Below are 12188 nucleotides of genomic sequence, written 5' to 3'. Positions count from 1 at the left end.
CCCTTTGTACGAACAAAAGTAAGAGAAGTTTAGGATAAGAATATGAACATGTTCTTGCATGAGGCCCATTATCTATCAAATAATTGTTTCACGTATGCTTAAAAACGCAGACAAGTAAACCATATATATAAAAAAACATCATAGTTGTTTCTAGAATGTTAAAGCTTTAGCCCTCAAAATGAGCAATTTAAAAATGTTATACAATTTAAAAAAATACACTAAATTCACATGGTTCACAACAAAACCTTTACAGCATATTTTGTAATAAATGAGCAGAGACATGTTTTGTTGTCAACAACCTATGTTTAGCAGTCATGGGCTCTCCAGAATGTGTTGCAGAGGTGTGGTGAGGCTCTGCACCTCTGTATTAATTGACAGAGAACACCCCTCCTTCTGTCCTTCTGTCCTAACATCCCTCCAATAAACAACTTGGCCCGCTGCGCTCAGCTGGAAACACTCGACAAAAGTACACAGCAAAACCAAACAAGGTGGACAATCAGGGGAAAGGAGCTTTGGGAAAAGAGAACGTAAGTACCGTTGTTTAGATGCAGAACTTGTAGCTGGTGTTGCGTCACACAGGGAGGGTCGTGTTGTTGAACCTGAACTTGATAGATGTGTCGGGTTTGGGCTTAATTTCTTAACACAGTTCACAGTTCTGGTGAATGAAGAGGCAGTTTTCAAAGTAACAAAAACSTGAATCAATTTAAGTATGTTTTCAAATGTCAAAAAGGAAGGGTTTGGTATTTATACAAGCAAGAAAAAGTATTTTTGTTGTTTGTTTTTCAGTAAATTTAACCCTGTAAAATGCCATTAGACTAAACATTTCTGCTTCTGTATGTCTGCGTTGAGACATAAAAACTAAGGGTCTCTCATATGTTTTAACAAAAGTGTTTGCAACTGTCATCAGTTTGCAAAGTTTGTGAAAACTGTATGAATTGTACAATTTAAAACAGGAACATATAAGTGGTTAAGGTTTGGTTCTGGGACTCTTCTTTTTGAACTTGGCATGTTATATGGCAAGTCAAATGGCAATTTTTACATTTTTATTGCTCCAATTATTGCCTGTCTAGTTAAAAAGTCACATAAAAAACAGTTTTAAGGTCAGAGAGCCACGAAATTCGACACAAATTCCACCAGAACGCAGTTTTTTACTCTGTTTTAAGAGCACTTTCTGATCAACAACAACAAAAAAATTTTTTTGATTCACTGAACGCAACCTTTTTGCGTCACAGCATTTTGCTTTAAAAACATCAATAGCACAATGGGACAAGTACGGAAGCAAAGGCTGAGTGCTGCAGAACGGATCAAGTACGCAAACATGAGAATCTCTTTGCAGACCAGTCGATCTGTGATGAATCAGTGGGGTCTAAAAGGGTACGAGAGTTTAAAATAAACATAAGATAAAAAAGGCCCTGCCTAACTGAAGGAAACCTGGCTGTTTTAAACATCATATGACTTTGTTATAAAGCGACGGTGGAAAAATGCACTTTTCTGGCCATTGTATGTGTGACATAAAAAGAGGCGTTCACTGACCACAAAAACTATATTTTTGCTGCTGAGAAGGTGATCTTAAAATGGTGTAAAAAATAAGAAAAAATTAAATTATTAATTAAAAATTAGTAAATAAAATTAATTCTGGGAGAATTTCTGCCATATTATACAGCATTTGACTTTATACTAGACTGGCAATAAAAATTGTTATTTGTTACTGCTTTGGCTTGCCATAGACACAGCTTGTTATTGTTATTTTCATATTTGAAAGACAGACTTGACATAATTGTGAACTTAAATTTGCCCAGGCCCTTATTTGAGTCTGTGGATGAAGACTTTTGCCTCTTTCTTCAAACTGCGCTATGAATAATGTCAAGACCTTTAAAGTTCAAGGTACTAAACATTTATAAATAGTATTTGACAGAACATCACTTCAAAAATGACAGGAAAAAGGAGTGAGGGGGGGTGGGGAGGTATGAGTCACGTGACCAAGAGTTGATTTAATTAATGAGAACACCTGTGGAGCTCAGGTGACTGAGCGAAGAGAAACAAAAACTCTTTTCTCCTGTTCTCCGTGTTTTCACCTACCTGCAGTGACGTCATGCCTCTGAACGCTGGAGACCCCAGCTACGGCCCGGTGTCCGGTGCCACCGGACTGTCCAGCGGCGAGGAGGCCACGGAGACGACCCCCCTGCTGCCCTCGGAGCCCGTGTTGTACACATGGCGGCCCATGAACCAGCAGGAGCTGCTGGCCGCGGCGGCCGGTCCCGGGTGGAGGAGAGTCCGCTGCACCCTGGTGGTGCTGTTTTGGCTCGCCTGGGTGGCCGTGCTGACCGTCGCGGTCGGCATAATCGTGATGAGTCCGCGGCCGGTTCCGACATGTCTGAAATGGTGGCAGAAGTGCCTGTTTTACCGTTTGCGGCCAGAACCGGACGTGGACACGCCGGCCGGAAGGTCAGAGGTCATGAACGGTGAGTGGGGGAAACTGGGAAGTCAATTAAGCATTTTTTTTATGAAAGTTGCTCAGATTGTAGAAAACAGTTTACAATATTTAACCTTTTTATTGAGGTCAGCAGTGACTTTTGATCACTGAAATAAAATATAAAAAATAAAACATCAACTCTCCTGTCCCAGTGATACAGAACTGTCACATATCTATTATTATGTGTAAATCAATCCAAGGTGGAGATAATATACTTTACTGTCATGCATTCAGTGGTGGAGCACTGTACTTAAGTAAAAGTACAGATAAACAGACGAGAATGTACTCTAGTAAAAGTAAAAGTACCACATTAACATTTTACTTTAGTAAAAGTACTTTTCTTTTAAAAATACTCAAAATAATAAAAGTAAAAGTACTTGCTTAATATATTCCCTAATGGTCTACAATATGAAGTGTGCCTACTGTATGTATATTTTAATACATCAACGGTGCCATTTTAGTGAACAATGCTGCAGATGATGTGTATTTTTTTGTGTTGTGACACCGTTACTTGGACTTGTGATTCTGTGCATCATCAGAGATTGTGACAACAGTGGCAGAAGCTGTAAATTCACCACCAGCCTCCTTTATCAAATCTCAACAAGTCGTTTTTTTTTTTTGAACCAGTTAACTTTAAGTCTTTTAAATAAGGCCGTGAATGGCACATTTCCTCTGTGGTGGAAACATGGAGGGTCTAATGGTACTTTCCTGCTTTGCAGTGATTCAATGGACCAATTACAGCAATCCCCCCTTCACCACTGATTACTTTCAAATTAAAAAAACAAATAAACCACACAAAAATTTTAAAACAAAATGCGACATGACATGAATGTAATTTGTAATTCAACGCATTACAGAAARGTAGTGGAGTAGAAAGTACAGATACTTAATGTAAAATGTAATGGAGTAAAAGTCAAAAGTACCCATGATGAAGTCTACTTAAAATATAATTAAGTACAGCAAGAAAGTATTTGTACTTTGATACATCCCACCACTGCATGCATTACTGTGGATAATATGGACTTGTTTGCGAATCACAGAACCACAATAATGTCTGAATACCAACGTACGGACCACCAAGCACTAAGACAATACTCCCAAACTTGCTAGAAAGTAATCAAAATGTTTGTGATCTCACAAGTTGCAGACCTCAGTCCCACTAAAATGCTTGTTGAATTTTAAACCAGTGACCTGATGCCTTGTGGGGCCAAAATTCCTTCACAGTGATGCAAGAGGCTGATAAGTCCTCACAGTGGATGATTACTTAAGATAATGCAGCTAAAGTTTGATTTTTTAATTTACCTCCATTGCTTCTACTTTTTTTCTTTAAATAATGTGCACGGAGGAAAGAGATTCATCTGGCCCTGATCATAAGGATCCTTTGCACGTTGTGCACTAATGAAGCAGAAATCATCATGAATCAAACTGTTTTAAAACTGAAAATCGAACCTTAATCTAATCATGGCTCTGAAGTCAGAATTGAAATGTGAGATAGGAAGATCCCAACCCCTTTTTGTTTATCCATGATTGCGTTTACCTCATTTTAGAACCCAGTTAAGTCTATTTTTAATGTTTTAACACAAAACGTCAGAACTAAAAAAGCATTAGTATAAGATTCAAAGAACCCTCTAAAGAGGACAGTAGATGGAAGTGAAAAATGTTTACATTGTGAAGAGCTGAGCAGGAAGACTTCAGTTACTTTATGATTAAAAGTTAGTGACCATTTTTTTTTTGTTTTGTTTTCTTTTAAGCGGCGTGCGAACGCCTCCCCTACCTCAGGTCTGCGGGGATCGGAGCTGTAATCCTGGAGGGGGTGTTGGATAAAACATCATCTTCAGGAAACGTCACAGACTACAGTGAGAACCTGGAGGTCCTGGCTCAGATCCAGCATCTGCTCACAGAGAGCAAGAAAGCACGTGAGCAAATCTGTCTTTTGTCAAATCTTCTACGTCTAGATGTTTTTTTTTTCTTGGATTAAATAATTTGGGCTTTCAGGTCTCAGAGTGTTGTTGGACTTGTGTAAAGTGAATCTGTTGGAGCTTCAGGAAGAGACGGGAAGCGCAGACGACCTATCAAACCATACAGAAACGGTAAAACACACTTACTGTAATAATGGGGAGTAATAATGACAAACACTGATTTAATGTTTTTTTTCCTCAGCGTGCATTAAGGTTCTGGTTGGAACAAGGCGTAGCAGGTTTTGTAATCTGTGATACAGATGCAGCCTTTTCAGTTYAGGTAAATATCAGTGTTAACAAATATTTTTGATTCAAAGATTTCCCCTTTCCTAAATTGTCCCCTCTAAAACACAATCTCTTGCAGACTCTGATGGAGTGGAGAGGTGTTCTTGAGGAATTCAGCTCTCAGGATAATGAAAGGTTCAATTGAATTTCAAATGAAAATGTCTTTTTTTTGCTTTGAAATGTGCTGAAATGCCTGTCCGTGTCTTCTCTGTAGGATTTTGGTGGTAAAACAGAACACAGACGTTCTGCGTCCGCTAAACATCTCGACTTACGGCAACGTCACGCTCGTGAACATGGTCATGAGGTCCATCTTGCCAAAATCTCCTCACGTCCTGTCTGCTGCAGAGGTGGCTGAGGTTTTAGAGACACGGCTGCAACCAAAACAGGAAGACGTCTGGCCAAGCTGGAATGTAAGACATCTTTCCCCTGTCATAAAGATTTGTCAGTCTATAAAAAAAGGTGAAAATGTGACTTAATTAAAACCGAGTTGTCAGCTTTTGATGGACACCTGGATTACCTGAAGTGTTTTGGGCAGATTGGAGGTGACGCGTCTCAGGATCTGAAGCAGTTACTCGTGGTGTTGATGATGACTCTTCCAGGATCACCTGCTTTCCAGGATGAAAAGAACAACCAAACACAGGTAWAGCCTGGTCTGGGAGTTCACATCTCAAAAGCTGACACTTTATTACTCTATAAATCAGACACACAGGATTTGCCATCACACAACCAGCTGTTYCTTTAGTAAATATCAGTGTAATATTATCTCTCTGTGGCGCTGATTCAGCATTTCTTTAGCTTATTCTGGGCACCTTTTAGACTCAAACTACAGGGTGAGTCAAAAMTCMCAGCACAACTGTTTATTTCAGYAAGAAAAGTGAKAATGACATCTGAATACAAAKGCAGTGTGGCCGCCATCTTGAAAGCTGTCACACTGGATAGAATAAAAGTGTCCTGTGACMTTTGATTCACCTTGTGCTTCACATACTTGATGCGGTTTGAACCGTCCWTATGTCAAACTGTTCAGCTCAYTCAGGAATTATGTTGTAACATTCAGTTTAGTGCATTTTACACTTTTTTAAATATTTGACTTTATTTTAAAAATAAAATAAAATTAACCCACACGACGGATGAACATAAACATTCTCTTTGAAATCTGCTACAGCATACTTGCAATTTTTCTTTTCTTGTGCTATTTGTAGCTTTTAGCTGCAGTTTTGGTTGTCCAGTTTTTTGCATAATATCTGCAAACACTAAAATGCACATTTCCTAGTTAAATTTAACAACCTCATGTTTCTGAATCCCCCCCAGCAGATGACAGAAAGTTCGTCTCTTTTCACCACACTCCGCCACTCAAAAGTCAGAGAAGAGGCTCTCCTGTACGGCACCTTCACCTTCCTCTCCTTCAACACCTCCGACTCTTCCCCTCCTCCCATCCTGGCCTTCCTGCGCTCCTGGGGCTGCGTTCATTTCCTCGTTCTGCTCAACGTCGGACCCGAGCCTCGCACTCTGGACCCCGCCTGGGCTCCAAGRCTGCCTGAAAGGGGAGTGTTTGTCGCCAGCACCGGGATGAACCACTTAGGCGTGACGTCTCTGTACTCGATCARGCTGCAGCCCCACGAAGCCATCGTCATCAAACTGTTTAAGGCAGGAAGCTACTCGTAATCAGCTGCCTGCTCACATTGAACACATTTTAAAAGAGCTGAAAATAAAAATGAATCTGTGGCATCYTTTCCTGGCTGGTTCATATTAACCCTTTAAATCCAAACTGTTTTAAAATAAATTTGTTTATGGAATAAATGTAAYTAAGACTTTTTTGTTTGCTTCTGATTTATATAGAGTTTAGGCCCACACTGTTCAAGGTTGACTCCCAGAATATGTTTTAAAAGTATTAAAACATTTACTAAAAATYCTTTCCTTTGTAGCTTCATCTTGTATATTCTGACTTTCTGGATGATTTGGTCAGAAGTCTGGACAGTTTGGATTTGGCTAAAGTTAAAAAACATAAGAAACTTAGTTTGTGAGTGATTAACTTGCCTCAGAACTTGAAGAAATCATTTATAGCCGTTAAAACTTTGTTTTACCTCTTAAGATAAATATATTTTTACATGTGCCTTATATTATAACAATAAGGAAAACATTTTAAACTTGCTATATCCATTAAATTAAACCTATTTACTTCTCAGTGGTTAGGTTTTATGTTCAGACTGTAGGTTGATACAAAACCTGATTTTAATTTGGTTTATTAGAGGAGGTTGGTTTGTTTTTAGAGGCAGAGAGGATGGCCRGTGTGTTCAAATCAAAATAAATGATATATGCAGAGATCCAATCAGACTGCTTTTCTCATAAAGTCATGTCAGCTTTCCACACTGAGCTCGTGATGCAGCCACACCTGTCAGGTGATGTTTTTCAGTTTAGCAGGCATTTACTAAGAAGCGCCATCCATTCATAGAAATCAGAGATGAGCGTTTACTTTCAAAAAATAAACAAGGGCTGGAGCTGCTGAACAAATGAATTTGGTTCAAACTATTGTCTGATTTAAAAGGGACAAATGTAGTGAAACATTAACTTAAAAAAACTGTCTTAAAAGCTTGTATTTTCTTAATTTAATAGGCTCCTAAAATAATCTGAACAATGAGTGATTTGTTTTAATAATTGACAGGTTTAATTATAATCAGAAAAGAAAAATAACTAAAGTCTTGTGTTCTCCAGCAAGTTGTCAGGAATGATCTGCATGATAATGAAATAAAATCTCTTGTTATGGCTTGAGTTGTCCACCAGATGTCACCATCACCCATCACTGAAGCACAGGATCTTTCTGGCTTCAGTGCTTTCTGAGGTTTCATCTGTTCATCACCACACTTTTCCTAATGGTTCTGTYCAGTTACAGTGTAACCTTCAAGGAACATTCTCTGAACCAACCAGTGGTGGAGCCAGTCAGTTTCTGTAAGGGTGGCCAGACTGGGACCACTGGTCGTAACAGCGTGGCCTAAAAAATGACTTTTCTTTTTTCCTACATGGCAATTTGCGAAGAAGGATCTGTTAGCGTTTCTTGGTCATTTTCTCATTTACTTACACAGGCAGTGATGACCATATACATCATGAGAATTATGTATTTGAACAGAGAAGTTAAAATTAACATTCTGCATACAGAAAGAGCCACTTCCTGGCTCCAATTTCAACATGTCAGGGAGTCAGACCCAATTCAACCATGTTCCAATTGCATGATTGTCTAATTGTTGTGCTTGGTGACCAGGCTATTAGCATACAATCCAATAATTGTTTGCCTCATTTTGTACATTTAAACACAACACAGTGTGCGACTAACATGTTAAAAATGTCATCTTTTCCAACTTTTCATGATCAAGTCAGACATGTTGGATTTTGAAGCTGAGACTATAGTGCCGAGTCGACGTTTGGGGATTTTTCCAATTTGAAACTCAAAATTTAGTACAAACAGAGTGCAGCTTGAAGTTTCAGGAGCAGCTGCCATCTCTGATGATGTCAACAGATGTGATCAGTAGCCAGAGGTCTCAAGTAACAAAGTACCAATACTTTGTTACTGTAGAAATTTTGGTTATAACATTATAGTCACTGTGGCCTTTTGTAAAATGGTTTTGGAAGCTCACTTCCCAATCAGTGTCATTTTTGAAACTCTAACCACTCACATTTTTCTCAATACTTTTAATTTAATATCAGAAATTTACATTTGATACTCAAGTACAGTAAATATCAAATACTTTAGGACTTTTAATATACTTAGAGGAGATTGTGACTTTTACCAATTGGTAAGACAATTGTACTCAAGAATCACTTTGAGGTACTTTAAACAAAACTGATACAACAGATGGCAAAAATTGCATTAGGTGGTAGCCTAATGGTAGCGATTGTTTGTAATTGTAGCAACACATGCTAAAGGTCACAACAGTTGCTAAAGTTAGCAACAACTAACTAGAAGCACTCAGAGAGTGCAAACCTCCGCCAAGACCAGTTTCCCTCAACCTGTAATAGAGTTACAAAGGGGCACACCAATACTACAGTGCCACCTGCTGGACACTTTGAAACCCACGCCCTGTGAAAGCATCACAGCTTTGCCGATGTCAGAGTGCTCAAAGAAAAAAAATCCTGTATCCGCATCGTGATCCGGAACATCACCAAAATTTAATGGTGTGTTCCTTGGCCCAGTATCCACATGTGGTAAAAATTTCATAACAATCCGTCTACAAGTTTTTGAGTAATGTTGTCCACAGACAAAACGACAGACAGACGGACGGACGGACGGACGGACAGACAGACAGACCGAAGGACATACGCGACCGAAAACATTACCTCGCCTTTGGCGGAGGTAATAATAAAATTTGCAGTTACAAGTTGTCACAACAGATCAACAGACCCATCCTCTCAAGGAGAAAGCATTCTATAATCTGCACAATCTTGCACATACACATTTGTGAGTTTTTCTTTTTCTTGTAGTTTTTTATTTCACATTAACCAAACACACACCACATACAACAATACTATATTATTCTTTTTTTTTACATAGGACTATATACTTTTGTTTCTTTTCTTGGATTTACAAATCAKATATTTACAATTTGCACACCCTCAAAGAAGAAATGTGCTGGTGGGAATCTTTTGACGTGCACTTGGTCATGCGTGACTGAACCACAGATTAAAAATAGGATCACGTGATCAACAATCAAAGAAGCCACAAKAAGAAGGAAGTAAAAAAATCATCAGTAGAGGAGTTGAAGTCACATCAAAATCCAGAACAAAAWGCAAAACATTCTTAAAGTGCTCGCTGCAGCAGCCACTGCCAGGGTGTCTGTTAGCAAAATATTTTWTGAACTACTAGTAATTACTGAATGCAACACCACATTAGATTAARTGGTGGAGCTAACGCAAATCAAGCCAACCCAAAAGTGGCTCTAATTCAGTCCCTTTATAGATTTTGAGCTAAACTTCAGTTTGGTATTTTGCTGAGATTTATCCCTGTCACATAATGCTGAAAGATTGCATGACATACTTGTTTAAAATTTTAGGGTGCAAGATAAACAAAAAACAACAACAACATGCTACATTCCTTATACAGTGGTCATTTTACACAAAGATGTCAGGTTAGTACAAGTTAATAAGTCTCTTTGAAAAGGGACGAGGTAGTTTAGTCTCGTTTGTTAACATGAGGGCAAAAAATATTTAAAATGTTCTCTTTCTTTTTTCAATAAAGTTCACTTACAAAGATAGCGATGGGTTTTGGAGATTTGGGTTGTTGTTATTTTTTGACTGAGCAGAACTTAAAGTAAGAGCATCTTTAAAACTAAAATGTCTAAAATCAAAAAATTGTTTGTCGTAATATGTTTTTTGGGGTTTTTTACGATAAAAAGGATAAACAGTTTGGTTTAAAAAAACAGAATAGCTGTAATTCTGTCCTGTGAAAACATAAATATACTGATTTCATGGTTTAATCCTTCCAGAAGGTGTCAGACTTTTTCTACAGAATACATATTTCTACAGGAAGCCAGAAAAACAAAAAAACAGAACAAATGCAGTTTGTGTTTCTTTCTACTTGCTTTAAAGGTAAAKGTGAGGAACATTACCAAAATGAAAACAGTTTTCTTTCAAATAATCCCTAATAATTTTCAACTCATAGTTGTATATATGGTGTCAATAAAAGTAATTTGCATGCTTTAATTCACAAAAATACATTTTTTTCTTACCTTTACATCCATTTTTAATACTATACTAGTTTCAATTGCTTCATTGTGGCAACTTTATTTTACTGTAGGCAGCTTGTAGTCAGTCTTTGTACAGAAAAAATAACTCACTTTTACTCTGGACTTAACATCTGAAACTTTACAACTATTTTCCACAAAGACATAACAATGATTCACAACGATGGCAAACATTATACAAAGGGATTTCCCATCACTATGGCAGCAGCCATGTCTAAGAAAATGAAAAGGATAATTTCTGAAGAACTGTTAGAGAATTTTGATGTAAAGGTAAATTAGGACAATGATTTTAAGGACACATTTTAATGCACATTTTTGCCAATTCAATGCATTCACTTCAACCACAATAGAAGACAACAGATGAAGTGTATAAAACAAATGATTTATGTTGTGAATTAGATGCATTATGATGAACATTACTGAATGTATATGTTATTTCCAGATCTGACCCTGTATAAATGTGTGCAYTAAGTAGCCCAAGTCACTATTAACCTTCATGCACATCTGAGGTAAAGGGAAACACATGGTTGCAGAATTTGAGATGATCTTGGATTATAAGCTGTGTATGTTACAGCTGTATAAAATCATCAGGGATGCCGGTTACATCAGGAGCTAAAATTCATTTTTACGCTGCATTTGCTCCTCAGCTGACTCTCTGAATGCTGCAGGCCTGAGAATATGTTATAGGAAAAGGATGATTGAGAAAATAAAATGACAGAATACATTTTTGCACAGGAAGTAGCTTAAGCTGAGTGCACAAATAACATATGATTGGATGTGTTCCTTGTTGCTCAGTCCCAATGCTTTGTTTTAAGATGGGGTGTCAGCATGTTTGTTCCCTTTGTAAGCCCCATATTGAAATGTCATGTGAGAGTTGCTACKTGACTGCAGTAGCTTTGGCGGTCAGTGCATAGTCTCGTAATCTGAAGCTACAAGTTGGATGCCAGGCTGCATCAGGACAGGGCGTCTGGTGTAAAACATTTGGCAAATCTTGCGTGAGTTCGCTCGCTGCGGTGAGCCCTGAAGGGYGCAGCTGAAGCTCAAACAGCTRGAGCACAGAACAGCTTCACTGCCTGAAGTCCTTTGTCTTTTGCGGCCAAGGGTTTCTTTAGTTTGTCGGTTCTGTTGGCTCTTTGAGCGTGCCACAGTTCAGGGGTTGTATGTGGCACTGGGTGTTGTCCAGAGGTAAAGACAGCGCACAGTGAGCCGTCGTCTTCACGGCTCCTTTGCCAAAGTGGCAGCTCAGCAGAGAGCACAGGTGACGGAGCATGGACTTGCGGCAGATGATGAAGACCCACGGGTCCATGATGGGGTTGAAAGCGTAAAAGCGGAARGCTTTTAAGTTTTCCGAGTCTCCTTGAAATGGATGTATGGCGTTGACAAAACCTGCAATCTGAAGAAGGGGAGAAAGATACGGTTAAATACAATCTTTYCAGTTTGTTCTTTGACAAAAGCCCAAATTGTATCAAGTTACAAGCAATCCAAAACTCTGACAATAGACCTGTTTGGTTATAAACAAATCATGGACTGCTTCCATGACTACGACCTACTTTTTGGGCCATGTGCTGCTTCTGTTTGACTTTTAAGGTWTGAAACAAAAACATTTTGTAATCATGAAGCAGATGTAAAGAAAACCCTGGAAAAAGTATCTGGACTTGATGTAGTCCTAACCCTAACCCTAACAACTGATCTGACTATTTTTGACCTGATCTGACAACTGATCGGACCTGACATGTTTTTGTA

The 12188-nt window shown here is 38.5% G+C and overlaps 2 protein-coding genes across 2 annotated transcripts in view; one reads left to right on the top strand and one right to left on the bottom strand.

Moving 5' to 3' along the window:
- Positions 1-398: 398 nt before the first annotated feature.
- On the top strand, positions 399-6524 carry LOC106515409 (4F2 cell-surface antigen heavy chain; the record flags this gene model as incomplete). The annotated part of the gene is given in 9 exon segments (XM_014005208.1): positions 399-527; positions 2086-2462; positions 4225-4389; positions 4469-4563; positions 4634-4711; positions 4796-4851; positions 4931-5126; positions 5252-5356; positions 6025-6524. Coding segments are annotated over 8 exon segments (1419 nt in total). The 3' UTR covers positions 6379-6524.
- A 2640-nt stretch (positions 6525-9164) lies between these two features.
- The window catches only part of ptgir (prostaglandin I2 receptor), a 26955-nt gene continuing 23931 nt past the window's right edge, over positions 9165-12188 (bottom strand). The window contains exon 3 of the mRNA XM_014005206.1: positions 9165-11838. Within this exon, the coding sequence (XP_013860660.1) occupies positions 11554-11838 (285 nt within the window). The 3' untranslated portion in view covers positions 9165-11553. The remainder of the gene's footprint in view (positions 11839-12188) is intronic.

This window comes from Austrofundulus limnaeus, unplaced genomic scaffold, assembly GCF_001266775.1.
Source record: "Austrofundulus limnaeus strain Quisiro unplaced genomic scaffold, Austrofundulus_limnaeus-1.0 Scaffold29, whole genome shotgun sequence".
Classification (NCBI taxonomy): Eukaryota; Metazoa; Chordata; class Actinopteri; order Cyprinodontiformes; family Rivulidae; genus Austrofundulus; species Austrofundulus limnaeus.
This window is presented reverse-complemented; position numbering and strand designations above follow the sequence as displayed.